Below are 26693 nucleotides of genomic sequence, written 5' to 3'. Positions count from 1 at the left end.
TGTTTATGTGTTCATGTGTTCATGTGTTCATGTGTTTATGTGTTCATGTGTTCATGTGTTTATGTGTTTATGTGTTTATGTGTTCATGTGTTTATGTGTACATGTGTTTATGTGTTCATGTGTTCATGTGTTCATGTGTACATGTGTACATGTGTTCATGTGTTCATGTGTTCATGTGTTCATGTGTTCATGTGTTCATGTGTTCATGTGTTCATGTGTTCATGTGTACATGTGTTCATGTGTTCATGTGTTCATGTGTACATGTGTTCATGTGTTCATGTGTACATGTGTTCATGTGTACATGTGTACATGTGTTCATGTGTTGATGTGTTGATGTGTTTATGTGTTTATGTGTTCATGTGTTCATGTGTTCATGTGTTCATGTGTTCATGTGTTTATGTGTACATGTGTACATGTGTTCATGTGTTCATGTGTTCATGTGCTCATGTGTTCATGTGTTTATGTGTACATGTGTTCATGTGTTGATGTGTTGATGTGTTCATGTGTTCATGTGTTCATGTGTTCATGTGTTCATGTGTACATGTGTTCATGTGTTCATGTGTACATGTGTACATGTGTTCATGTGTACATGTGTACATGTGTACATGTGTTCATGTGTTGATGTGTTGATGTGTTTATGTGTTAATGTGTTCATGTGTACATGTGTGTGTGTGTCTGTGTGTTTGTGTGTGTGTTCTCAGCGGGTCAGCTGGCAGGAAGTTCTTCGGTGGAAATGTACCGTCAGGTGCTTCTGGCCGGATGTCGTTGTGTGGAGCTGGACGTGTGGAAAGGAAGGACGGCGGAGGAAGAGCCTGTTATCACTCACGGCTTCACCATGACGTCTGAAATACCCTTCAAGGTTCTGGTTCTCACCTGGTGTCTCTTCACCTGATCTGTCGCTGAATCCTTTCATCTCCAGGAAGTGATCGAAGCCATTGCCGAGTGCGCCTTCAAGACTTCGCCGTTTCCCGTCATCCTGTCCTTCGAAAACCACGTGGATTCGTGAGACCTTCAGACCCGTCGACCCTAGAAGTGTTTATGGTTCAACGTTTGTCTTTGTCTCTCAGTTTGAAGCAACAGGCGAAAATGGCCGAATACTGTCGTTCCATCTTCGGCGACGCTCTACTGATCGAGCCTCTGGAGAAGTATCCGGTGAGTCGAGACTCGACTGTTACGATCGGATCCTGATGAAGGTCGTGTGTTCAGCTCCAGTCTGGAGTCCCTCTGCCCAGTCCTCAGGAGCTCATGGGCAAGATTGTCATCAAAAATAAAAAGTCCCACAAACCCTCCAACACCACGGACTCAAAGAAACAGGTCGAACCTGCCAATCACAGCAACGAGCCGGCGTCTCCTAGCAACAACACCGGAGGTTAGTCTTTCTTTCTGCATCAACGTCTTCTTTGACGAGTTGACACGATGACATCATTAATGACCTTCAAGACATTCTCCACAGTTTTCTTGATCCAGAGATTTATTCAACGATGACTTTGATGGTAAATGTGACAAAACATCAGGAAGTTTTATTTAAAGCAGATGTTTTTCTGCAGGAACTTTTAAGAGAATCTTTAGCTCTTTAGCTTCTTAGCTCCTTAGCTTCTTAGCTTCTTAACTCCTTAGCTTCTTAGCTTCTTAGCTTCTTAACTTCTTAGCTTCTTAGCTTCTTAGCTTCTTAGCTTCTTAGCTTCTTAGCTCCTTAGCTTCTTAGCTTCTTAACTTCTTAGCTTCTTAGCTTCTTAGCTTCTTAGCTTCTTAGCTTCTTAGCTTCTTAGCTTCTTAGCTTCTCAGCTTCCTAGCTTCATGTTGTTTTATCAACAACTGATCCGTCATTTAACAAGTTTAAATAAAGTTGATTCAAATGTTTCAGTGAAGACTTGACCTGGTGTTGATGAAGCTCCGTGAAGCAGTGTCAGAGTTCAGAGGTCAGGGGTCAGAGTTTCAATAAAAGATGTTCAGTTATTGATATTTTAGAAACAAATCAGCAAAATCTAGTGGTTTCATCAGTCCATCACAAGTTTGTTTCAACTAGTTCTACCTCTAATTAAGTGCAGTCAAAGGTCTGATGTTTGATTCAACTGTAGATTCAAGTGAGCTGGACGACCCTGAACCAACGAGTCAGAAATTGGTCCTCAGCTGCTATTAAGTAGGACTCGTTTGCTTTTTTGTTAATAACTTTTATGGAAAAAAATGTCTCAGCGTAACCAGCGCATTGAGGGGCTCCGGTTTGGTGACCTTGAGAATGGATCACTGCTTTTTACAGATGACGTGGTCCTGTTTTTATCAGACCATGATGTGAAGTGCCACACATAAGAATCAGCACCTCCAAATCCAGTCCATGGTTCTCAGTGGGAACAAGGTGGGGAGTCTTCTCCTGGTTGGGGATAAGATCCTGCCCCAGGTGGAGGAGTCTAACAATCTTGGGGTCTACAAATGAGTTTTCTCGGAGAAGATCTGCTGATCCTCTGCTTTGAGAGGAGTCAGGTGAGGTGAACATCTGAGCCGCATGGACGCCTTCCTGGTGAGGTGTTCAGGGCATGTTCCTCAGAGCAGACCCAGGACGTGCTGGAGAGAATTTGTTTCCCAGCTGGTCTTGGACCGCCTTGGGGTCCCCCAGGAGGAGCTGGATAATGTAGCTGAGGCAAGGAAAGTCTGGGCTTCTTGCTAATGCTGCTGCCCCGCGACCCAAACCCATACAAGTGGAGGACCACGAAAAAAAGTGTTTTTTTTTCACAACAAATGTGTAAAAAGTTGTTTAAAAGAAAGGTACAAACAGCCACGAGCGCCTGGAAGAACAAAAGTTTGAATTCATTGTGTGGACGTGACGCTCAGATGGTTTAAGCAACAAAAGACGTCTTGTTTTCAGCAGAAATGGAGGCTGAGAGTGAAGAGGATGATGACGATGAAGATGATGAGGGTAAAAAGGTCAGTGGTGACGTCATCTTCATCACCATCTCTCCACATGAGTGGCCTTGCTTTGGATGTTTTTATTCGTTTCTCATTATTCGTGTCCAAACCATTTTCATCGCCACGAGTTCAGAGGATTCTCTTCAGGCGTCGAACTCATGAGGAGAAACATTTGAGGAAAGATCCTCGACTCTGTTGTGTTGAAGAACATTTAGTCTCAACGACACTTTCTTTCCTCTCAGTCTGCTTTGGTTCCAGGGCTCGGACGAGCGAGAAGCCGTGGCCACAGAGGAGATGTCGACGCTCGTCAACTACGTCCAGCCGACCAAGTTCAACTCCTTCGAAGCGTCCAAGAGTAAGAAAGAGTTTGTTCTCGTCTAGATCTTTACCTTCAACATCGACGAGTCTGTTCCCGTCCTTCAGTGAAGAACTTTAAAGATACTTTAAACCTCATGAGTTGATTGGAGACAAAGAATCCTGTAATTAAGCTAAAGTCATACATATTAAAATGCAATGTAAAAGTTTTTTTTAATATATCTATAAAACAATTATTATTTTATTTATTCATACATGTTTTTTTACTTGAGATTTTGTACATAAATTATTAATTATTTCTCTTTTATTGTTTTATTATTGATTAAGTCTTTACTTTGATTTTTAAATAAATATTATTCTATTAAATCCATTACACACATTTTTTATCAACTTTTTTGTCCTTTTATAACGTTGTCTATTATTTATTTCAGTTCAAAGAAAATCAAAGCGGACGTTAAAGTGTCAATGATTGTGTTCCTGGTCGTAGAAGCAGCTCGAAGTTACCATATGTCATCGTTCGTGGAGACCAAAGCTCTGGAGCTGCTCACCAAGTCACCAGTGGAGTTTGTGGAGTATCCTTGACAACCGTTTCCATAGCGACAGTCCTCCATGGCAACTGCTGCTCTTTTCGCTCGTCTTTTTGAGAATTTGAATAAAGAAAAAGTGATCATTTTTAAAGGATGTTCAACAGTTTGTTCTCAACTGACTCTCAGATACAATAAATCCCAGTTGAGTCGGATTTATCCCAAAGGAACTCGCGTTGATTCTTCCAACTTCATGCCACAGCTGTTCTGGAACGCCGGTTGTCAGCTGGTGGCGCTCAACTACCAGACCATCGGTGCGACCTCTGACCCCTCCATCCAATCAGAAGAGTGCTATAATCACCACGACTGTTTCCACAGACTTCTCCACGCAGCTGAACCTCTTCATGTTCGAGTACAACGGTCGCAGTGGCTACAGACTGAAGCCCGAGTTCATGCGACGACACGACAAACACTTCGACCCGTTCACAGAAAACACAGTGGATGGCATCGTCGCCAACACCCTCTCGGTCAAGGTGAGAGAAGGTCGAAGGTCATGTTTATTTGATTCAACTACATTTGCATATTATCAGTTGAGCAAACATTTAAAGAGTCGAGCAGCAGTTAAAACACAAGAGTTCTCACTTAACTTCAATAAAACTTTCAACCCATTATCATGACTTTACTTTAAACTGTTGAAAACGTTTCTTATTCAAAATTATTTATCGTACATGTTCTATTGATTGTTTAAAACAAACATATGTTTTCACCCAATTGATGTGAAAGGAATGTAAAGAGCTTCACACACACCTGACAGGTGAGGATATCTTCTCACACACCTGACAGGTGAGGATATCTTCACACACACCTGACAGGTGAGGATATCTTCTCACACACCTGACAGGTGAGGATATCTTCTCACACACCTGACAGGTGAGGATATCTTCTCACACACCTGACAGGTGAGGATATCTTCTCACACACCTGACAGGTGAGGATATCTTCACACACACCTGACAGGTGAGGATATCTTCACACACCTGACAGGTGAGGATATCTTCACACACACCTGACAGGTGAGGATATCTTCACACACCTGACAGGTGAGGATATCTTCTCACACACCTGACAGGTGAGGATATCTTCACACACACCTGACAGGTGAGGATATCTTCTCACACACCTGACAGGTGAGGATATCTTCTCACACACCTGACAGGTGAGGATATCTTCTCACACACCTGACAGGTGAGGATATCTTCACACACACCTGACAGGTGAGGATATCTTCACACACCTGACAGGTGAGGATATCTTCTCACACACCTGACAGGTGAGGATATCTTCTCACACACCTGACAGGTGAGGATATCTTCACACACACCTGACAGGTGAGGATATCTTCTCACACACCTGACAGGTGAGGATATCTTCTCACACACCTGACAGGTGAGGATATCTTCTCACACACCTGACAGGTGAGGATATCTTCACACACACCTGACAGGTGAGGATATCTTCACACACCTGACAGGTGAGGATATCTTCTCACACACCTGACAGGTGAGGATATCTTCACACACACCTGACAGGTGAGGATATCTTCACACACCTGACAGGTGAGGATATCTTCACACACACCTGACAGGTGAGGATATCTTCTCACACACCTGACAGGTGAGGATATCTTCTCACACACCTGACAGGTGAGGATATCTTCACACACACCTGACAGGTGAGGATATCTTCTCACACACCTGACAGGTGAGGATATCTTCACACACACCTGACAGGTGAGGATATCTTCACACACACCTGACAGGTGAGGATATCTTCTCACACACCTGACAGGTGAGGATATCTTCTCACACACCTGACAGGTGAGGATATCTTCTCACACACCTGACAGGTGAGGATATCTTCACACACACCTGACAGGTGAGGATATCTTCACACACACCTGACAGGTGAGGATATCTTCTCACACACCTGACAGGTGAGGATATCTTCTCACACACCTGACAGGTGAGGATATCTTCTCACACACCTGACAGGTGAGGATATCTTCACACACACCTGACAGGTGAGGATATCTTCTCACACACCTGACAGGTGAGGATATCTTCTCACACACCTGACAGGTGAGGATATCTTCTCACACACCTGACAGGTGAGGATATCTTCACACACCTGACAGGTGAGGATATCTTCACACACACCTGACAGGTGAGGATATCTTCACACACCGAAGCTCCATCACTTAAAGGCAGATGATTTAGCAACAGCGAGATGTTAAAGATTTCACACATTTTAGACACAGATGACGAACCTTGACTGAGAGAACATAACGATTCTTGATCTGACTCACGATCCAAACTCTTTTATCTTCTCTCAGGTGATCTCAGGACAGTTCCTCACGGAGCGTCGCGTGGGCGTCTACGTGGAGGTGGAGATGTTTGGACTCCCTGCAGACACCAGGAGGAAAGCACTGAAGACCAAAACCTCTCAGAACAACAACGCCATCAACCCAGTGTGGGACGAGGAGCCAATTACGTTCAAGAAGGTGGAGGAGAGACAAAAGTGGATCCATGTTGTGTTGCTGTAGGAAGATCATGATTCATCTCAGGGTTCACTCAAATATAAGGAGAAGTTAGCTCTGGTTCCTCCAACAATCTATTCACTGAGTACATCATCAGTGGAGGAAAGAGCAGATGAAACTGAATTAAAAATAATGATCACGATAAAACAACTTCAGCAAGTCACCCATAAAGCAAATGATTATTATATATGATTAAGAAACAGCAGCCATTAGAAGATTAGGAGGAACTGACACATAGATTAGATTAGATTAGATCAACTTTATGAGAGAAATATACACAATAATCACAAGATCATGTGCGATATCGACATCTTTATAAGATTTATTTTTGACTTTAAATGTTTTTATCTACACAGTTCAGATAAAAATGGTCTTGTTCAAGAAATAAAATAAAAAAATATATATTTTAAAAATAAGGTCATGAAATGAAGTGAGGTTTTGTGACATTAAAATAAAATGGACTTTATTAATCCCTCTGGAGATTGATTTGATCTCATCAAACAGTTTAAGGAACATTTGAAACAACTAAACAGCAACTGATCTTCGTCTAATATTCCACCAGTTCTTCAGTTATTATGCCAACGGACTGATAGACGTCACATGACGTCCGTGTCAGAGAACAAGAGAAGATCGTGAAAGTCATACTCATATACAATAAGAGAGAGACATATATAAATTGAGTGGATTGTGGCTTTTACTCAAATCACAACCAGCGTTACTCTCACAGGTGATTCTTCCCACTTTGGCTTCTCTAAGAATCGCAGCATTTGAAGAAGGAGGAAAGTTCATAGGTCACCGCATCATACCTGTCTCCGCCATCAGACCAGGTACTCCTTCTGATCATTGATTTAGTTTGTAAATTCATAGTGTTTTTGGTTGATTTTTGATGAAGTCTTATTTCACTCGTAAAATATAAAACACAGTCATGTTTCTCATGGTTCAAAGTCAGTTTACCTGTCTTACCAGGTGAGTGACACCCATCGTACCAATATTTATTTGAGTAGATATATCGCAATTATTCTTAACTGATAGCGGCTTCATCTTAATCTGTCTTTCTTAAATGTCCTCGTTTGTCTCGTCCGTCAAGGGTATCGTTATATCGGCCTGAGAAGTGAGAAGAACCAGTCTCTGATTCTTCCAGCCGTCTTCGTCTACATCGAGGTGAAAGATTACGTCCCTGACACCTTTGCAGGTAAATGTTTTATGAAGGTATGACCGACATCTTTGTTGCTTTTTTTCTCATGCAACCATGTGTGCGTCCACCACAGATGTGATCGAGGCTTTGTCCAACCCGATTCGCTACGTCAACTTGCTGGAACAAAGATCCAAACAACTGGCGGCTCTGACTCTGGAGGACAGCGAGGAGGAAACACAGCTGGAGGTCCGTTCGTCTCGTGTCCTCCTCCGTGGAGCAAACATTGTTGCTTCATTTCAGGAAGAGACCGACGGCTCAGTGGGCCTCAAGAGTGACGTGAAGTGTGCTTCGGTAGAGAACGGACTGAATCCCGGATCAGCACCAGCAGGTCACACCACTGTAGCCACGACGCCTAAAGCTTCAGCAGCCAATCAGCAAGTGGCTGCGGCAGGTTTGTTCCACAGATTCCATGATGTCATGATATAATGATGATGTCATGATATAATGATGATGTCATGATATAATGATGATGTCATGATACCCACTTTACATCCACGATGCTTCACAGATGCCAGCAAACCAGCAGCCAAGAATGAAGATCTGGTGTCCAGTGTTTTAGTAGGTCAGTCCTTTATAGTTTATCTTTGATCTGAGAGGAGGAAGAGAAAAGGGAGGAGAGGAAGAAATGACACTTAACTGAGGATGACGTTCTAAATGTTCATCATCCATCAAGATGTACCTCATATCAGCCTTACTTATGGTAGAGGTGTGTGTCTTCAGAGGTGTGTGTCTTCAGGGGTGTGTGTCTTCAGAGGTGTGTGTCTTCACAGGTGTGTGTCTTCAGAGGTGTGTGTCTTCAGAGGTGTGTGTCTTCAGAGGTGTGTGTCTTCAGAGGTGTGTGTCTTCACAGGTGTGTGTCTTCAGAGGTGTGTCTTCACAGGTGTGTGTCTTCAGAGGTGTGTGTCTTCAGAGGTGTGTGTCTTCACAGGTGTGTGTCTTCACAGGTGTGTGTCTTCAGAGGTGTGTGTCTTCAGAGGTGTGTGTCTTCAGAGGTGTGTGTCTTCACACGTGTGTGTCTTCACAGGTGTGTGTCTACAGAGGTGCTTGTCTTCAGAGGTGTGTGTCTTCAGGTGTGTTACAGTGCACGGTGGAGACCCTGCAGCAGTCGAAGGTTTACCTGAAAGAGCAAAGACGACAGTTTAAGGAGCTAAAAGATCTGGTGAGGAGACACCAGAAGAAAACCTCTGAGCTCCTTCGAGACCTTAACAACAAGTACAAGAAAAGCGCCCGACAGTGCAGCAAGAGCAGGTAAACCTGAAACATAAATGTGCTTTGATCCTATGAGGTCACGGTTATTGACCTCATTCTTCTTGGATCTCTAGCTAACCTACACTAAGTGTGTTTTTGGTCTGAGGGTTCTTGTATCTGCAACAGGGCTTCCAGGTCTGACGCTGAAAAGGACAAACGCCTTCGTGGCCTGAGAGACGAGCAGCAGCAGCAGCTTCTGGCTCTGAGGCAGGAACAATACTACAGTCAGAAGTACCTGCAGAGAGAACATATTAAAACGGTATCTTAAAGTTGAAAGTCACGTTGGTTTAATACAAACTGGTTAGAAAAAAATCATCTAATTGTGAAAAAGAAAACATTGGATGCAAAAGAGAACTGAAATATAAACTATAGCTGAAACCTTTGAATAACATGAGCATTCAAATCTCTCTCTTCCAGCTGACAGAACGACTGGTCACTCTGGCGCAGGAGACTCACAATACCCAGATGAAGAAACTCAAAGACATCTGTGACAAGTAAGTGATGGAATAACTGCATTATTGTATGAAGCTGTTTTTCGTGTTTCGGAATAACTTTAATTCAACTTTATTTCAAGTTTCAAAGAACAAAAAAAAATAAATCTGAGGACAGTTAGAGACGATGTTGGCGAAAAGTATAAACAACGAGTGAATCACATGTGACAGGGGAGAGAAAAACTTCCATTTAGAAGAAACCTGGAGCAGAACCAGACTGTGTTGACTCCTGCTGTGACCAACTGGGAGGAAGGATGGAGGGATAGACAGATGGATGGAGAGAAGAGTGGGGGAGGATGCAGTGAGAGAAAAGAAGAGAGAAGAGTGAGGGAGGATACAGTGAGAGAAAAGAAGAGAGAAGAGTGAGGGAGGATACAGTGAGAGAAAAGAAGAGAGAAGAGTGAGGGAGGATACAGTGAGAGAAAAGAGAAGAGTGAGGGAGGATACAGTGAGAGAAAAGAAGAGAGAAGAGTGAGGGAGGATACAGTGAGAGAAAAGAGAAGAGTGAGGGAGGATACAGTGAGAGAAAAGAAGAGAGAAGAGTTAGGGAGGATACAGTGAGAGAAAAGAAGAGAGAAGAGTGAGGGAGGATACAGTGAGAGAAAAGAGAAGAGTGAGGGAGGATACAGTGAGAGAAAATAAGAGAGAAGAGTTAGGGAGGATACAGTGAGAGAAAAGAAGAGAGAAGAGTTAGGGAGGATACAGTGAGAGAAAAGAAGAGAGAAGAGTGAGGGAGGATACAGTGAGAGAAAAGAAGAGAGAAGAGTGAGGGAGGATACAGTGAGAGAAAAGAGAAGAGTGAGGGAGGATACAGTGAGAGAAAAGAAGAGAGAAGAGTGAGGGAGGATACAGTGAGAGAAAAGAGAAGAGTGAGGGAGGATACAGTGAGAGAAAAGAAGAGAGAAGAGTTAGGGAGGATACAGTGAGAGAAAAGAAGAGAGAAGAGTGAGGGAGGATACAGTGAGAGAAAAGAGAAGAGTGAGGGAGGATACAGTGAGAGAAAAGAAGAGAGAAGAGTTAGGGAGGATACAGTGAGAGAAAAGAAGAGAGAAGAGTGAGGGAGGATACAGTGAGAGAAAAGAGAAGAGTGAGGGAGGATACAGTGAGAGAAAAGAAGAGAGAAGAGTTAGGGAGGATACAGTGAGAGAAAAGAAGAGAGAAGAGTTAGGGAGGATACAGTGAGAGAAAAGAAGAGAGAAGAGTGAGGGAGGATACAGTGAGAGAAAAGAAGAGAGAAGAGTGAGGGAGGATACAGTGAGAGAAAAGAAGAGAGAAGAGTGAGGGAGGATACAGTGAGAGAAAAGAGAAGAGTGAGGGAGGATACAGTGAGAGAAAAGAGGAGAGTGAGGGAGGATACAGTGAGAGAAAAGAAGAGAGAAGAGTTAGGGAGGATACAGTGAGAGAAAAGAAGAGAGAAGAGTGAGGGAGGATACAGTGAGAGAAAAGAAGAGAGAAGAGTGAGGGAGGATACAGTGAGAGAAAAGAAGAGAGAAGAGTGAGGGAGGATACAGTGAGAGAAAAGAAGAGAGAAGAGTGAGGGAGGATACAGTGAGAGAAAAGAAGAGAGAAGAGTGAGGGAGGATACAGTGAGAGAAAAGAGAAGAGTGAGGGAGGATACAGTGAGAGAAAAGAGGAGAGAAGAGTGAGGGAGGATTCAGTGAGAGAAAAGATGAGAGTGAGGGAGGATACAGTGAGAGAAAAGAAGAGAGAAGAGTGAGGGAGGATACAGTGAGAGAAAAGAAGAGAGAAGAGTTAGGGAGGATACAGTGAGAGAAAAGAGGAGAGAAGAGTAAGGGAGGATACAGTGAGAGAAAAGAGGAGAGAAGAGTGAGGGAGGATACAGTGAGAGAAAAGAAGAGAGAAGAGTGAGCGAGGATACAGTGAGAGAAAAGAGGAGAGAAGAGTGAGGGAGGATACAGTGAGAGAAAAGAAGAGAGAAGAGTGAGGGAGGATACAGTGAGAGAAAAGAAGAGAGAAGAGTGAGCGAGGATACAGTGAGAGAGGTTTGAGGTTTAATTCCTTTTATTAACTATTGCAAATACAATTAATCACAACAACTACAAATCAGGTGTTATTGAAATAGAGAAAATAAAGCATCACAGAGGAGGAAAAAAAAATGAGGCAACAGACAAAACAAAATAATCATACATTGATGTTCACCTCATTGTCTTGACTAACAGAACACAAAATACCCCCAACAGCCCAAATCTGACAAAACTTAGGTACATTTCCTGTAATCCTGTAATAGGAGAGCTCTGCATTGAGTCTACTTCTTAACAGACCCTTCAGGACCAGTACTGGGTCCTCACTGCCGACACCTCTCGCCCTGTTCCTCCTCGTCAACCAAATGGCCAACTTGGCAGAGCCAGACAAAAAATTAACAAGAGTATGAGTGCCCTTCTTCTGTGCAGTGTATTTGGGACCGAAAATGAACAAATCAAGCGAAAACACCTCAGTGAACCCTAGAAACCACCTCCTCAAAAGTGCAAACAGTGCTATGAGCCGAGGACATTCTATAAAAATGTGTGCCAGAGTCTCGGACTTTGAACAGAAAAGACACCCCTCTCCCACCCCAGGGTCCAGGTGTGCTCTGTACCTGTTTGTAGCTATTGCACCGTGCACAACCCTCCACTGGAGGTCTGCTACCCGTTTTTCAATGGGTAGTTTGTACAGGGACCGCCAGCTGCCTTTCGGGGAGGTATTTGCACCAAATAATCAGTCCACCTCGACTCTCTTAGGCCCGCCAGAGCGTTCAAGTTCAGGGTCTTCACACAGACCTGGTAGAGCGACTTCTTCTTGGTGCTTTTAAAATTGTCCAGGTGAGGGGTTTTGAAGGTCAACAGCTGACCTCCTCCCTCCTGCCATTCTCCCACTGCTGGGCCGATGTATAAGGAGGGGAAGCTGTAATCCACCTCTCCCGTCCATTGCTCCAAGAAAGATGTGTCCCTTGCAGCCTCTTGCAGATGTCCTGGTAGTGCTTCGTAGACTTCCTGCACCACCTTGTTAATGAGCCTCGCAGAGGTGATGCTGCTCCTTGCCCTCAGGTCATCCACTGAAGCAGCTGTCATTTTTAAAAGGTTGCCCAGTTTGGTGCAGCCAGCCTGTCTTAGGCTGGTACATAGACTGGCGGACTGCAATGACAAACTGGGGAGGAAGTTGTTAAAAAACAGAGGTTCTTCAAGTAGCCAAAATCTGGGTCTTGCCTCTGGAGTTCTTGTCGTCTTGATAGCCCCCCATGCCTCCAACACTGAGCAATAAAAACCTGTGAGTCCAGTAGAATCCAGATGCTCTTGTTGCAAGAGGAACAAGTGTTTATCGTATCCCAGCCGCCCTGCTCTCCTCAGCAGCAGTCGGGCCGTGTTGAACCAAGACGGGCCACATTCATAGAGGAGTCTTTGTGCTACTTGGAGTCTGAAGGAGACAACTTTTGAACGGATGTCGATTAACCCCTGACCCCCTTCAGCCACCGGCAGATAGAGGGAGGCTGCACGAGTCCAATGCTTTCCGGACCAAAAGAAGTCTGCGATGATCCTCTGGATGTTCCCTACCAGGCTCTTTGGTGGCCTGATGGCAAAAAACCTGTGCCAGAGAGCCGAGGCGACCAAATTATTGGCGACAAGGACTCTTCCCCTATAGGACAGCTGGGGGAGCAACCATTTCCATTTGGATAACCGCGCACACACCTTCTCCTGAATGCCCTCCCAGTTCTTCTTTTGAAAATCATCTGTGCCCAAAAACACTCCCAGTACCTTTAAGCCCTCTTTCCCCCATTTTAGCGCTCCTGGTAGACAGGGTGCTGAGAGACCCCTCCAATCCCCCACCAGCAGTGCTTCACTTTTAGCCCAATTCACCCGTGCAGAAGAAGCCTTTTCAAAGAGGGATAAGGTGTCTTGCAGATGATTTACATCTGTTTGGCAGCTTATAAATACTGTCACATCATCTGCGTAGGCGGATAGGGTTGGTTGCTGATCAAGAGATGAGTACCCAGGAAGGGCAAGGCCACTGAGCCCATCCCTTATCCTGTGCAACAGGGGTTCAATGGCTAAGCTGTAAAGCTGACCCGAGATGGGACAGCCCTGCCTGATACCCCGCCGCACTGGGACGGGTCGACTCAGCCCTGCCCCCGTCTTAACCAAGCACTGAGCTCCACTGTATAAAACTCTAACCCATGACAAGAAGCCTTCACCAAAACCAAAAGCCCTTAGTGCAGAAAACAAATAAGAATGGTCGACTCTGTCAAAAGCTTTTTCCTGGTCAAGACACAAAATACCAGCATTTGCATCATTGGAAGCCCTACAGAAGTCAATGATGTCTCGGACTAAAAAGATGTTATCCATTATTGTTCGGTCTGGCACACAATATGTTTGATCCGTGTGGACGATCGTAGCCAAGCAGTTTTTTAGTCTGTTAGATAGAGCTCGAGAAATGATTTTATAGTCAGTGCAAAGCAGTGCCACTGGCCTCCAGTTCTTTAATAAGGCCAGGTCGCCCTTCTTGGGCAGCAGAGACAGTACCGCTCGCTGGCAGGAAGCAGGAAGCGATCCTGTTCCAAAGCACTCAATGAACACCTCATGCAGATCGGGTCCCAGAAAGTTCCAGAAGTGCTTGAAGAAGTCTGCAGACAGTCCATCAATGCCAGGTGCACGTCCTGATGCCAGTTGATTGACAGAATCTGTTAGCTCGTCCAGGGTCAGCTCACAGTCCAAGCCATCTTTCTCTTCTGGGCTGAGTTGGGGAAGCTCCTTCAGAAGGTCCTCCCGACACTCCATATTGCAGTGTCCCGCCCCGAAGAGTTCAGTGTAGAAGTCCACAGCATGGCTCGTTATCTCACCCATGTTCGTGGTCACTCTTCCTCCAGGAAGCTTCAGGCAGGTCATCTGCTTCTTCTGTGCCGCCGATCTTTCCAGGTTGAAAAAGAAAGCTGTCGGGGCATCCATGTCTTTAAGTTGGAGAAAACGAGACCTGACAAGGGCTCCTTTCACTCTTTCTTGCAGGAGGGAGCTCAACTCTGATTTTTTCCCTTTAAGAAGTTGAGCAGAGGCAGGATCTGAATTACTGTGCAGTTCTTTCTCTATTTCTTTAATTCCGACTTCAAGCTTGTGGACTGCTGCCTTAATTGTTGCCGTGGAGTGGGAGGTGTGTTGTTGGCAAAAAAGACGAATTTGCGTCTTCCCAACTTCCCACCACTGCTTTAGAGAACTGAAGCTACTCTTCTTTCCTTTCCATTGCTCCCAGAGAATCTCAAATCCCTGACAGAAGGCACTATCTTGTAGTAGTTTGTTGTTAAAAAACCAGTGGGACTTAACCCTAACACCCGGCGAGCTGACCAGAGTTACGGTGACTAGGTGGTGGTCGGTAAAACCAACTGGGCTGATGTCACTGTGTGCGAGTCTGGATGTGAGATGCTGGGAGATATAGAACCTGTCTAGCCTAGCTGCAGATGTTGTGGCCCTCACCCATGTGTACTGTCTAGAGCGGGGATGCTTGACTCTCCAAGCGTCTACCAGGTCTAGATGGGAAATTACAGTCTGGAGTTTTTGACATGCTTGTGGGTGGGGCTCCTTCCCCGTCCTGTCCATGACAGAGTTCAAAGTGCAGTTAAAATCCCCACCAATGACTAGTTGGTCTTGATTAAGTTTTTCTAACTGGTTCTTTAGGGAGGACCAGAGGGTTATTCTTCCCAGTCCATCATTCGGAGCATATACATTAACTAGACAGAACACAGAACCTTCTAATTCCACCTCAACAATTAGAAGCCGACCCTGTATCACTTCAGTGGTGGAAAGAATTGTTAAGTTTAGTCCTGGTCTAACCATGACAGCTACTCCTGCACTGCAGCTGGTGCCATGGCTTAGAGCGTAGGAACCCCCCCACCATAGCCCCCATTCTACCTCATCCTCTAGCTTGGTATGTGTTTCTTGTAAGAAGAGCACATCTATCTTTTTTTGAAAAACTATTTCAGCTATTAGAGCCTTTTTCTGTCTGTCTCTCCCACCGTTTATGTTCAAAGATCCGATCCTAAGGTTCTGCATTGGAGGCAAAGGGGGTGAGAAACAAACACAAAGAGACAGAAGAAACAATGAGAGTAGAAAAGTAGGAGCCCAAGTGATACATGATCATTTTTACTTTTTATTTCTAACAGTTCTAGTATTTCTTGCTTTTCTTAGAGCCGTGACGTGTTTCTTTAAGCGATAACGTTTTCTTTCATCCAGGACTTCAACTCCAACCAGTTTTTTTATTGCGTTCACAGATTTAATGAACTTTTCAGTGTTGCTAAAATGATCAGTAATGTTTATAGATTTGTTATACGTCACGTCGAGGAAATTGTTGATCTCTTCTAGAGAGTAGAGATCGTCTACACTTCTGACGTTTTCACACACAGACACTGCGTCCGAGTCTGATCCATATTCCATGTCATCCACGTGACACGATTCTTGACTGTTACACTCTTGGTTTTCTTCCACGGTTTCATCGATGACGGTTTGATCGACACTCGTGGAGGCTGTTGCTTCAGCAGCCTCTTTATGGTCCTCCGTGTGCTGACTGACACCTGTCACCTGCGCGTCCTTCTGCTCCGCTGGCGAGCGCGCAGCGGCGCCAGGTGAGGCGCTCACCGCGGCGCCAGGTGAGGAGCTCACCGCGGCGCCAGGTGAGGAGCCCACCGCGGCGCCAAGTGAGGAGCTCACCGCGGCGCCAGGTGAGGAGCCCACCGCGGCGCCAGGTGAGGCGCCCACCGCGGCGCCAAGTGAGGAGCTCACCGCGGCGCCAGGTGAGGAGCCCACCGCGGCGCCAGGTGAGGAGCCCACCGCGGCGCCAGGTGAGGAGCCCACCGCGGCGCCAGGTGAGGAGCCCACCGCGGCGCCAGGTGAGGAGCCCACCGCGGCGCCAGGTGAGGAGCCCACCGCGGCGCCAGGTGAGGAGCTCACCGCGGCGCCAGGTGAGGAGCCCACCGCGGCGCCAGGTGAGGAGCTCACCGCGGCGCCAGGTGAGCAGCTCACCGCGGCGCCAGGTGAGGAGCCCACCGCGGCCGCCGCCACGCTCTCCCTGTGCGGACACGCTGCACGTTTGTGTCCAACATCTCCACACTCGAAACATTTGAACTGCCCTGAGCTCGCGTACACCATATATAATCCATCGCCATGTTTAACGCGGAAAGAAACCTCCAGCGTCTGCGCAGGTGAGTCCAGGAACATGAAGGCTTGTCTTCTCAGAGACTGGACATGCTTCAGTCTGGGATCTTTACATCCCAGGTTAACCGTCTTAAAGCCACTCGCGAACTTCCCGAACCGCCGCAGCTCGCTCTCTAGACTTTCATTGGTGATGAAGGGCGGGACACCGGACACAGTGATCCGTGTGGACGGAACCGACATCGGTGACACCTGAACGAACGCGTCTCTGACAAAAACACCTTTTTCTATCAGCTCGAACACGCATGTTTCCTCCGTCAGAAACACCACCACAGCTTTATTCATTCGTGATGCAAAAGAGCATTTTTTATGACCCACTTGCTCACCGACACACAGTAGAACCTCCTCGACAGTGACGTCGGGGTCCTGCGGGACTATGCGCACTCCCTGCCGGATAGACGGAGTCGACGTCACAGAGGACGTCATTCCTCCGGAGGACACACCTGACGACACGAGAATCGCTCGTCGATACGAATAAACGAAAAAATCTTACCTGATCATGTATTGAAACCAGTGACGAGGAAGATCAGTTTGAGGAGAAACCGCAGAAACCACGAATCCACCAAAACTTTCAAACTCCGCGCTTCCCGCACACTCACGCTCACACCACTCACACACACCGGAAACCGGAAGTGAGAGAAAGGAAGAGAGAAGAGTGAGGGAGGATACAGTGAGAGGAAAGAGAAGAGTGAGGGAGGATACAGTGAGAGAAAAGAGGAGAGAAGCGTGAGGGAGGATACAGTGAGAGAAAAGAGGAGAGAAGAGTGAGGGAGGATACAGTGAGAGGAAAGAGAAGAGTGAGGGAGGATATAGTGAGAGAAAAGAGGAGAGAAGAGTGAGGGAGGATTCAGTGAGAGGAAAGAGAAGATCGAGGGAGGATACAGTGAGAGGAAAGAGAAGAGTGAGGGAGGATACAGTGAGAGAAAAGAGAAGAGTGAGGGAGGATACAGTGAGAGAAAAGATGAGAGAAGAGTGAGGGAGGATACAGTGAGAGGAAAGAGAAGAGTGAGGGAGGATACAGTGAGAGAAAAGAGGAGAGAAGCGTGAGGGAGGATACAGTGAGAGAAAAGAGGAGAGAAGAGTGAGGGAGGATACAGTGAGAGGAAAGAGAAGAGTGAGGGAGGATATAGTGAGAGAAAAGAGGAGAGAAGAGTGAGGGAGGATTCAGTGAGAGGAAAGAGAAGATCGAGGGAGGATACAGTGAGAGGAAAGAGAAGAGTGAGGGAGGATACAGTGAGAGAAAAGAGAAGAGTGAGGGAGGATACAGTGAGAGAAAAGAGAAGAGTGAGGGAGGATACAGTGAGAGAAAAGAGAAGAGTGAGGGAGGATACAGTGAGAGAAAAGAGAAGAGTGAGGGAGGATACAGTGAGAGAAAAGAGAAGAGTGAGGGAGGATACAGTGAGAGAAAAGAGAAGAGTTAGGGAGGATACAGTGAGAGAAAAGAAGAGAGAAGAGTGAGGGATGATACAGTGGAAAAGAAGAGAGAAGAGTGAGGGAGGATACAGTGAGAGAAAAGAAGAGAGAAGAGTGAGGGAGGATTCAGTGAGAGAAAAGATGAGAGAAGAGTGAGGGAGGATAAAGTGAGAGAAAAGATGAGAGAAGAGTGAGGGAGGATACAGTGAGAGAAAAGAAGAGAGAAGAGTGAGGAGGATACAGTGAGAGAAAAGAAGAGAGAAGAGTGAGGGAGGATACAGTGAGAGAAAAGAAGAGAGAAGAGTGAGGGAGGATACAGTGAGAGAAAAGAAGAGAGAAGAGTGAGGGAGGATACAGTGAGAGAAAAGAAGAGAGAAGAGTGAGGGAGGATACAGTGAGAGAAAAGAAGAGAGAAGAGTGAGGGAGGATACAGTGAGAGAAAAGAAGAGAGAAGAGTGAGGGAGGATACAGTGAGAGAAAAGAAGAGTGAGGGAGGATACAGTGAGAGAAAAGAAGAGAGAAGAGTGAGGGAGGATACAGTGAGAGAAAAGAAGAGAGAAGAGTGAGGGAGGATACAGTGAGAGAAAAGAAGAGAGAAGAGTGAGGGAGGATACAGTATAAAAGAGTCCATGAAGCTCCAGTAAAAAGCAAAATTGTTTAAACAGGTGATGAATGTAAAGAAGGATAAACAGATCAGAGTCTAAAACTCCTCCAACAATCTTAGACTATAGAGAGTTTTAAGATGAATCTTAAATATAGAGTTTTAAGATGAATCTTAAACATAGAGAGTCTGGACTGAAGTCAGTAGTTGGTTCCACAGCAGAGGGGCTTGAAAACGGAAGGCCCTGGCTCCAAATCTACATTTAGAGATTTGTGGTTTAACTAATAGAGTTTAAGATGTAACTAGAGGTTGATACGTTTGGATTAGTTTTGTGATGATTTACTCAAAGAAGTAAAGCTTTGAAGGTTAAAGGAAGGATTTTAAATTCTACTGAAGTCAATGTAAAGACAGCACAGGTGAGTTACAGGTGAGTCCCTTAGTCTTAGTCACGAGAGATGAATGAGCTGAAGATCCTGAGAGAAGATCTTACAGCAGTCTGGAGGAACCAAAGAGTTTCTCAGCATCAAAGGAAGAGATTTTTGAAATGTTACGAAGGTGGAAGTAGACGTGAGATTAGTTTGTGTGAAATGATAGGATCTCGTCAAACCCTGATTCTTTACAGTGGTGCTCGTAGCAGGAGCTTAGTTGTGTATCATTAGTTAATGATTGTCTGAGATGTTGTGAACCAACTAGTAGAACATATGTGTGATACATGAGTGTAGTTGTGTAGCTGTTGATATGTGTGATACAGGACTGTAGTTGTGTAGCTGTTGATATGTGTAATACAGGAGTGTAGTTGTGTAGCTGTTGATATGTGTAATACAGGACTGTAGTTGTGTAGCTGTTGATATGTGTGATACATGAGTGTAGTTGTGTAGCTGTTGATATGTGTGATACAGGAGTGTAGTTGTGTAGCTGTTGATATGTGTGATACAGGAGTGTAGTTGTGTAGCTGTTGATATGTGTAATACATGAGTGTAGTTGTGTAGTTGTTGATATGTGTGATACAGGAGTGTAGTTGTGTAGCTGTTGATATGTGTAATACATGAGTGTAGTTGTTTAACTGTTGATATGTGTGATACAGGAGTGTAGTTGTGTAGCTGTTGATATGTGTAATACATGAGTGTAGTTGTGTAGTTGTTGATATGTGTGATACATGAGTGTAGTTGTGTAGCTGTTGATATGTGTAATACATGAGTGTAGTTGTTTAGCTGTTGATATGTGTGATACAGCAGTGTAGTTGTGTAGCTGTTGATATGTGTGATACAGGAGTGTAGTTGTGTAGCTGTTGATATGTGTAATACAGGAGTGTAGTTGTGTAGCTGTTGATATGTGTGATACAGGAGTGTAGTTGTGTAGCTGTTGATATGTGTGATACAGCAGTGTAGTTGTGTAGCTGTTGATATGTGTGATACAGGAGTGTAGTTGTGTAGCTGTTGATATGTGTGATACAGCAGTGTAGTTGTGAAGCTGTTGATATGTGTAATACATGAGTGTAGTTGTGTAGCTGTTGATATGTGTAATACATGAGTGTAGTTGTGTAGCTGTTGATATGTGTAATACATGAGTGTAGTTGTGTAGCTGTTGATATGTGTAATACATGAGTGTAGTTGTGTAGCTGTTGATATGTGTAATACATGAGTGTAGTTGTGTAGCTGTTGATATGTGTAATACATGAGTGTAGTTGTGTAGCTGTTGATATGTGTGATACAGCAGTGTAGTTGTGTAGCTGTTGATATGTGTAATACAGGAGTGTAGTTGTGTAGCTGTTGATATGTGTGATACAGGAGTGTAGTTGTGTAGCTGTTGATATGTGTAATACATGAGTGTAGTTGTGTAGGTGTTGATATGTGTGATACAGCAGTGTAGTTGTGTAGCTGTTGATATGTGTAATACAGGAGTGTAGTTGTGTAGCTGTTGATATGTGTGATACAGGAGTGTAGTTGTGTAGCTGTTGATATGTGTGATACAGCAGTGTAGTTGTGTAGCTGTTGATATGTGTAATACATGAGTGTAGTTGTGTAGCTGTTGATATGTGTAATACAGGACTGTAGTTGTGTAGCTGTTGATATGTGTAATACAGGACTGTAGTTGTGTATATGTGTAATACAGGACTGTAGTTGTTTAGTTGTGTATATGTGTAATACAGGACTGTAGTTGTGTAGTTAAAGTTTTACCTTACCTTACCTTGTGTATATGTGTAATACAGGACTGTGGTTGTGTATATGTGTAATACAGGACTGTAGTTGTGTAATACAGGACTGTAGTTGTGTATATGTGTAATGCAGGACTGTAGTTGTGTAGTTGTGTATATGTGTAATACAGGACTGTAGTTGTGTATATGTGTAATACAGGACTGTAGTTGTGTAGTTGTGTATATGTGTAATACAGGACTGTAGTTGTGTAGTTGTGTAAATGTGTAATACAGGACTGTAGTTGTGTAGCTGATTTATTTCATCTGCTTCATTGACAAGTACAGTTGAGTGTCATCAGCATAACTCTGACATGTTGTGTGTCTTCTAATCAAGTTGTTTAGAGAAGATATAAGATATAAATAATGTTGTGTCTACAGCAGCTCTGAGGTCCAGAAGGACAAGAAACCAAATCACTGACTTCTCTTATAAGGACTCGTGAAACTGTCATCATGGGAAACTTTTATTCATTAATGTCATATTAATCATCCTGTCCTCATTAAATATGATAGTTTTATCACAAATGCATAGAAAAGAGATGAATGTACGAAGGCAAGTGTTGATCAATACTATTATTAGTGCTTTTATCTATTTCGACAAAAATCATTTGGAGCAAGAAAAAATGATGGGGTTTTTCATGTGATTTTGTAGTATTGTGTTATTTTTGTGTTTTCGGGGAAACAACCTTGAGTGCTAAGAAAGGCTTAAATCAAATATAGTATTATTATGGAGTACCTAGTCTTTCTACTCTGAGGAACTTAAACATGATTACTTTTCTAGCTCCAAGCTTGAAAAGTAACTTGAGTCTTAAAATAACTTCTACTGTCTAATAATAATAAATTAAAATTAAAAAAACTGTCTAATTATAATAAAATTAAAATCTTCTGCTGCAGATAAGGAGTCAGTCTGAGGAACAGCTGCTGAACAAACAGAGTAACAAGATCATCTTCAAAGGTCTATGTTCTCAGGGAGAAGAAAGAGCTGAAGCGACAGATGGATCGACGGAGAACCGAGAAGATCAACCAGGCGAAGACCAAAGAGAAACATCTGGCAGAAGAGTACGATCCATGAACAGACATCTTCTGACATCACAACGTAAAAAACATTTATCTCAAACTTCATCTCTTCTCAGGGAGAAGATGGAGATCAATAAATCTTACGTCAATGAAGTCGTTCAGAACATAAAACGGGTGAGAAATCTGGGTTCAAGTATGAGCTTTGATGGAAACATCTGGATGGATGACCATCTTATCTTCTGCAGCTCGAGGAGACGCAAACCAAGCGACACGACCAGATGTTGGAGCAGCACGACCTCCTGCTTCAAGAGATCCACGACCTGAAGCCGAAGGTACAGCAACACTTCCATAAAGCACTGCAACAGTAGAAGACGTGTGTGAAGCTCTCATGCAAAACTTTACAAACTTCGTAAATCGCCTCAAGTTTTTCTTTTTGGAGGGAATTTGTGTCTGTAGAGCTCATTCTTGTGTCTCAGGTCAAAGGTCAGTGCTTTCTGTAAAGTTATGTTACAATTCAAGTTACTTGCATAACAATTGTTTGATTTCTATCAACTAAACCAGATCTTTAGAAACAGAAACACTGACCTCTAGTGGAATCTTTTTTTTCTTTCATTTTCTTTTTCTTTTCTTTGATCATAAATAATTCACCAAAATAACGTCAATATAATCTGAAGGTCACTGAGACACAAACTCTGATTGACAGTTTTCAACACAACACAGGTGTCCGAATAAAAGAAGGAAATCATGGATTCAATCAAAAGGTATGAAAGAAATACAACAAATGAAAATAAAATAAGAAAATTACATATAAATAATGAATAATTAATAAAAACTAAAATACTTTTGATAAAATTGAATCATGATCCGGAGCAGACGCGTAGAAAGAGTGTTGAACCAGGATGTTCTGGTCGGTGTGGATCTCAGTCCTGCCTGAGGTAAGGTAAGGTACAACTTTATTGATCCCTCAGGAGGTCTCCTTCGGGAAATTGTTTGTGTAAAGAGGATTTTAAGGGGATCAGTTGGACCAGGGTCCAGAGTGAGAGGGTCTCGATCCTTCACGCCTCCATGTCCTGGTGACAGGTCCTGCAGAGATGGAAGAAGCAGCCAATCACCTTCTCAGCAGGACCTTTGAATTTCCTCGACGCAGGAAGTTCATCTTCTGATCCTTCTTCACGATGAGACCGATGACTTCAGATCTCAGTGAAGACAAGCTGACAATAAACTCCTGGAGATGCTGAGGGTTGATGTTGGTCTTTAAGGAAGTCCACGATCATCTCCACTGTTTTCTTAGCTGCAGGTTGTTCTCACTGCACCAGGTCCTCCGTCCATCAGCTTCTGATCTGCAGATCGTCTCGTCTGAATAAAGATCTGAGTGGTGTCGTCCACAGACCTGACAGAGGGATGACTTCAGGTGTTGATGATCAGGGAGAAGAATAGAGGGGAGAGAACACAGCCTTGAGAGGCACCAGTGCTGATGGTCCGAGAGTCCGTGAGATGAATTCCCGACTGACAGGAAGCCGATGGTTTGTTCAGACAGTAGAGTCTGTGGTTTTTCCTGGAGGACCCGGACCCACTGCATGGGTCGCTGAAGAACCACATACAGGTCTGTCCACGGCTGCAGGACTCAGAGTTCAGAGCTTCATCATCAGAACTGAAATGATCCATGAGGGGTCAGTGATCCTTTGAGGTTGAGCAGCACAGACGGGTCTGTAGTCCTTCAGTCCTGTTGGTCTTGAGCTTTGTGGTCGAGGAAGAAACACGGTCGGGCTCTGGTGCCTCCTGAGCTTCTGCATTTGAATATTGTCTCCACGTCGTCCTTGATGTTGACGGTTGTGATGGTGTTTCCTGGTTGACAATAGACTTTAATAACACTTTCCAGCTCCAGGGAGACATCGAGACGGAGTTCCAGGAGAAGTTTGATCGTCTGCCAGGAGAGATTCGAGACTTTCTGCAGGACAGAAAGTGGGAGGTTCGAGGGACCAGCATGTCCAGACCCTCGACCCCCAACGAGACGCTGTCGGAGGACGACTGAGGTACAAGAAACACCCATGATTACCAACATAACTTGTATTGTTTCTTGTATGAACGCTTTGATTCTTTTTCTCTTGACTTGCATGAACTTTATGACGAATAAACATGTTAAGTCGCTTTTATTCCCTTTTAAGATATTAGAGACATTTAAGGCCTGTTTTATGTTTTAAACAAACAAAAAACTTCTTCATCTGGAAGTTTGAAAAAAAGATTCAAGCAGGATTATTGTGTTATATTGTGTTAGTTCAAATCATTTTGTGTGTTGAGGTTGAACTTCAACGACATATTTGTTTGTTTTCATTGAGGAATGAATCTTTGGAGAGAAAAACACAAACACATTTTTTTTAAATTGTTCGTTGTATGATTCCTTCAAATGTCACCGAATATTTATTTCTTCCTTCACATGAAAAAAGATAAAAGAGTATTTTATGACATTAATTCTTAGATAAAGGACTGTTAATCTTTTTGAGGATTTTTTCAACTTTTTAATCGACGATGACTAGAATGACAGGATTCGATCCGTAATTATTGCAGTTTTATGCGCGTCGTAGTGAAATGTTTGTACAAATAATCACGAAATGAAATGTTAACTTCAGGTTTGTTCGATTCTATCAAATGTTTTCTTTTTACTTCTGTATTTATGTCTCCAGCCTTCAGCACTGAGACTGTCGATGACTTTTAAGATACTTATTTATATATTCCTATGTTGTGTTTACAGTTCTGGCAATAAATGTTTCTGATTCTGTTTGTTAACTTTTTTATTTTTTGCAAACCTTGCTTTAAAATGCTTTTGCTGCAACAAATAAAGCTGATGTTTTGGCCATAAAGCTGGAACCATGCTAACCATGCTAACCATGCTAACCATGCTAACCATGCTAACCATGCTAACCATGCTAACCATGCTAAGCTAATGAACGTGTAACAATAACACCAGGAATAAAGGAAATGATGATAAGATTCCTGACGCTGGTAAAAATAGTTTTTGGGATAAAACAATGAAATGTTAATTCATTCATCAGCTCGTGTTCATTTGTGTTTGATCTGTTCGGTGAATCATGTCCAAGAGATTGATTGACAGACAGTAAGAAAGTGAGCAAATGTAAATATCTCGCCTGAATCCAACATGTATTTGGGGGTCAGGGGTCACGTGAGCTCGCTGCGTCACAATTTAGGGGTTTGTGTGGAAAAAGTGACGTTTGTTTTTCTAATGAACTCAGCATGAGTTTTATGATCACTTTCAGTTGTCGTCACACTTTTCAATGCTACTTTGAAATGAAATCAATTATTAAAATGATTTGAAACTTTTCTGTCTTTTATTTGTATTACCATGGATGGATGGATGGATGGATGGATGGATGGATGGATGGATGGATGGATGGATGGATGGATGGAGGATGGATGGATGGATGGATGGATGGATGGATGGATGGATGGATGGATGGATGGATGGATGGATGGATGGATGGATGGATGGATGGATGGATGGATGGATGGAGGATGGATGGATGGATGGATGGATGGATGGATGGATGGATGGATGGATGGATGGATGGATGGATGGATGGATGATTCGTCCAACAATGATATGTCCAACAATGATTCATCCAACAATGATTCATCCAACAATGATTCATCCAACAATGATTCATCCAACAATGATTCGTCCAACAATGATTCATCCAACAATGATATGTCCAACAATGATTCATCCAACAATGATTCATCCAACAATGATTCGTCCAACAATGATTCATCCAACAATGATATGTCCAACAATGATTCATCCAACAATGATATGTCCAACAATGATTCATCCAACAATGATTCATCCAACAATGATGCATCCAACAATGATTCATCCAACAATGATTCATCCAACAATGATTCATCCAACAATGATACATCCAACAATTATGTATCCAACAATGATTCAACCAACAATGATACATCCAACAATGATTCATCCAACAATGATTCATCCAACAATGATTCATCAAACAATGATCTATCCAACAATGATTCATCTAACAATGATTCGTCCAACAATGATTCATCCAACAAAGATATGTCCAACAATGATTCATCCAACAATGATTCTCCAACAATGATACATCCAACAATGATTCATCCAACAATGATTCATCCAACAAAGATATGTCCAACAATGATACATCCAACAATGATTCATCCGACAATGATTCATCCAACAATGATTCTCCAACAATGATTCATCCAACAATGATTCATCCAACAATGATTCATCCAACAAAGATATGTCCAACAATGATACATCCAACAATGATTCATCCAACAATGATTCATCCGACAATGATTCATCCAACAATGATTCTCCAACAATGATACATCCAACAATGATCTATCCAACAATGATACATCCAACAATGATGCATCCAACAATGATACATCCAACAATGATACATCCAACAATGATTCATCCAACAATGATTCATCCAACAAAGATATGTACAACAATGATACATCCAACAATGATTCATCCAACAATGATTCATCCGACAATGATTCATCCAACAAAGATATGTCCAACAATGATACATCCAACAATGATTCATCCAACAATGATTCATCCAACAATGATTCATCCAACAATGATTCATCCAACAATGATTCATCCAACAATGATTCGTCCAACAATGATTCATCCAACAATGATATGTCCAACAATGATTCATCCAACAATGATATGTCCAACAATGATTCATCCAACAATGATTCATCCAACAATGATGCATCCAACAATGATTCATCCAACAATAATTCATCCAACAATGATTCATCCAACAATGATACATCCAACAATTATGTATCCAACAATGATTCAACCAACAATGATACATCCAACAATGATTCATCCAACAATGATTCATCCAACAATGATTCATCCAACAATGATCTATCCAACAATGATTCATCTAACAATGATTCGTCCAACAATGATTCATCC

At 43.3% G+C, this 26693-nt stretch overlaps 1 protein-coding gene across 2 annotated transcripts in view; it reads left to right on the top strand.

The window, feature by feature from the left end:
* Positions 1-25014, top strand: part of LOC148068964 (1-phosphatidylinositol 4,5-bisphosphate phosphodiesterase beta-1-like) — a 57271-nt gene extending 32257 nt beyond the window's left edge. The window contains exons 11-32 of one of the 2 annotated variants that reach the window (XM_087802114.1): positions 702-859; positions 920-1002; positions 1068-1152; positions 1207-1369; positions 2864-2919; positions 3160-3256; positions 3704-3788; positions 3930-4054; positions 4119-4273; positions 6133-6300; positions 7064-7163; positions 7424-7528; positions 7605-7717; positions 7772-7922; positions 8040-8093; positions 8602-8779; positions 8906-9038; positions 9197-9273; positions 21632-21721; positions 21796-21853; positions 21925-22011; positions 23559-25014. In XM_087802114.1, coding sequence (XP_087658240.1) covers positions 702-859; positions 920-1002; positions 1068-1152; positions 1207-1369; positions 2864-2919; positions 3160-3256; positions 3704-3788; positions 3930-4054; positions 4119-4273; positions 6133-6300; positions 7064-7163; positions 7424-7528; positions 7605-7717; positions 7772-7922; positions 8040-8093; positions 8602-8779; positions 8906-9038; positions 9197-9273; positions 21632-21721; positions 21796-21853; positions 21925-22011; positions 23559-23711 — 2474 coding nt within the window. In that variant the 3' untranslated portion in view covers positions 23712-25014. Of the gene's footprint in view, positions 1-701; positions 860-919; positions 1003-1067; positions 1153-1206; positions 1370-2860; positions 2920-3159; positions 3257-3703; positions 3789-3929; positions 4055-4118; positions 4274-6132; positions 6301-7063; positions 7164-7423; positions 7529-7604; positions 7718-7771; positions 7923-8039; positions 8094-8601; positions 8780-8905; positions 9039-9196; positions 9274-21631; positions 21722-21795; positions 21854-21924; positions 22012-23558 lie in introns of both variants that reach the window. The other variant, XM_087802113.1, reaches the window with a different exon arrangement.
* The last annotated feature ends 1679 nt before the right edge of the window (positions 25015-26693 follow it).

This window comes from Callionymus lyra, chromosome 11, assembly GCF_982586985.1.
Source record: "Callionymus lyra chromosome 11, fCalLyr1.hap1.1, whole genome shotgun sequence".
NCBI classification, from domain to species: domain Eukaryota; kingdom Metazoa; phylum Chordata; class Actinopteri; order Syngnathiformes; family Callionymidae; genus Callionymus; species Callionymus lyra.
Note: the sequence above shows the minus strand (reverse complement) of the source record. Positions and strands in the feature narration are given on the sequence as shown.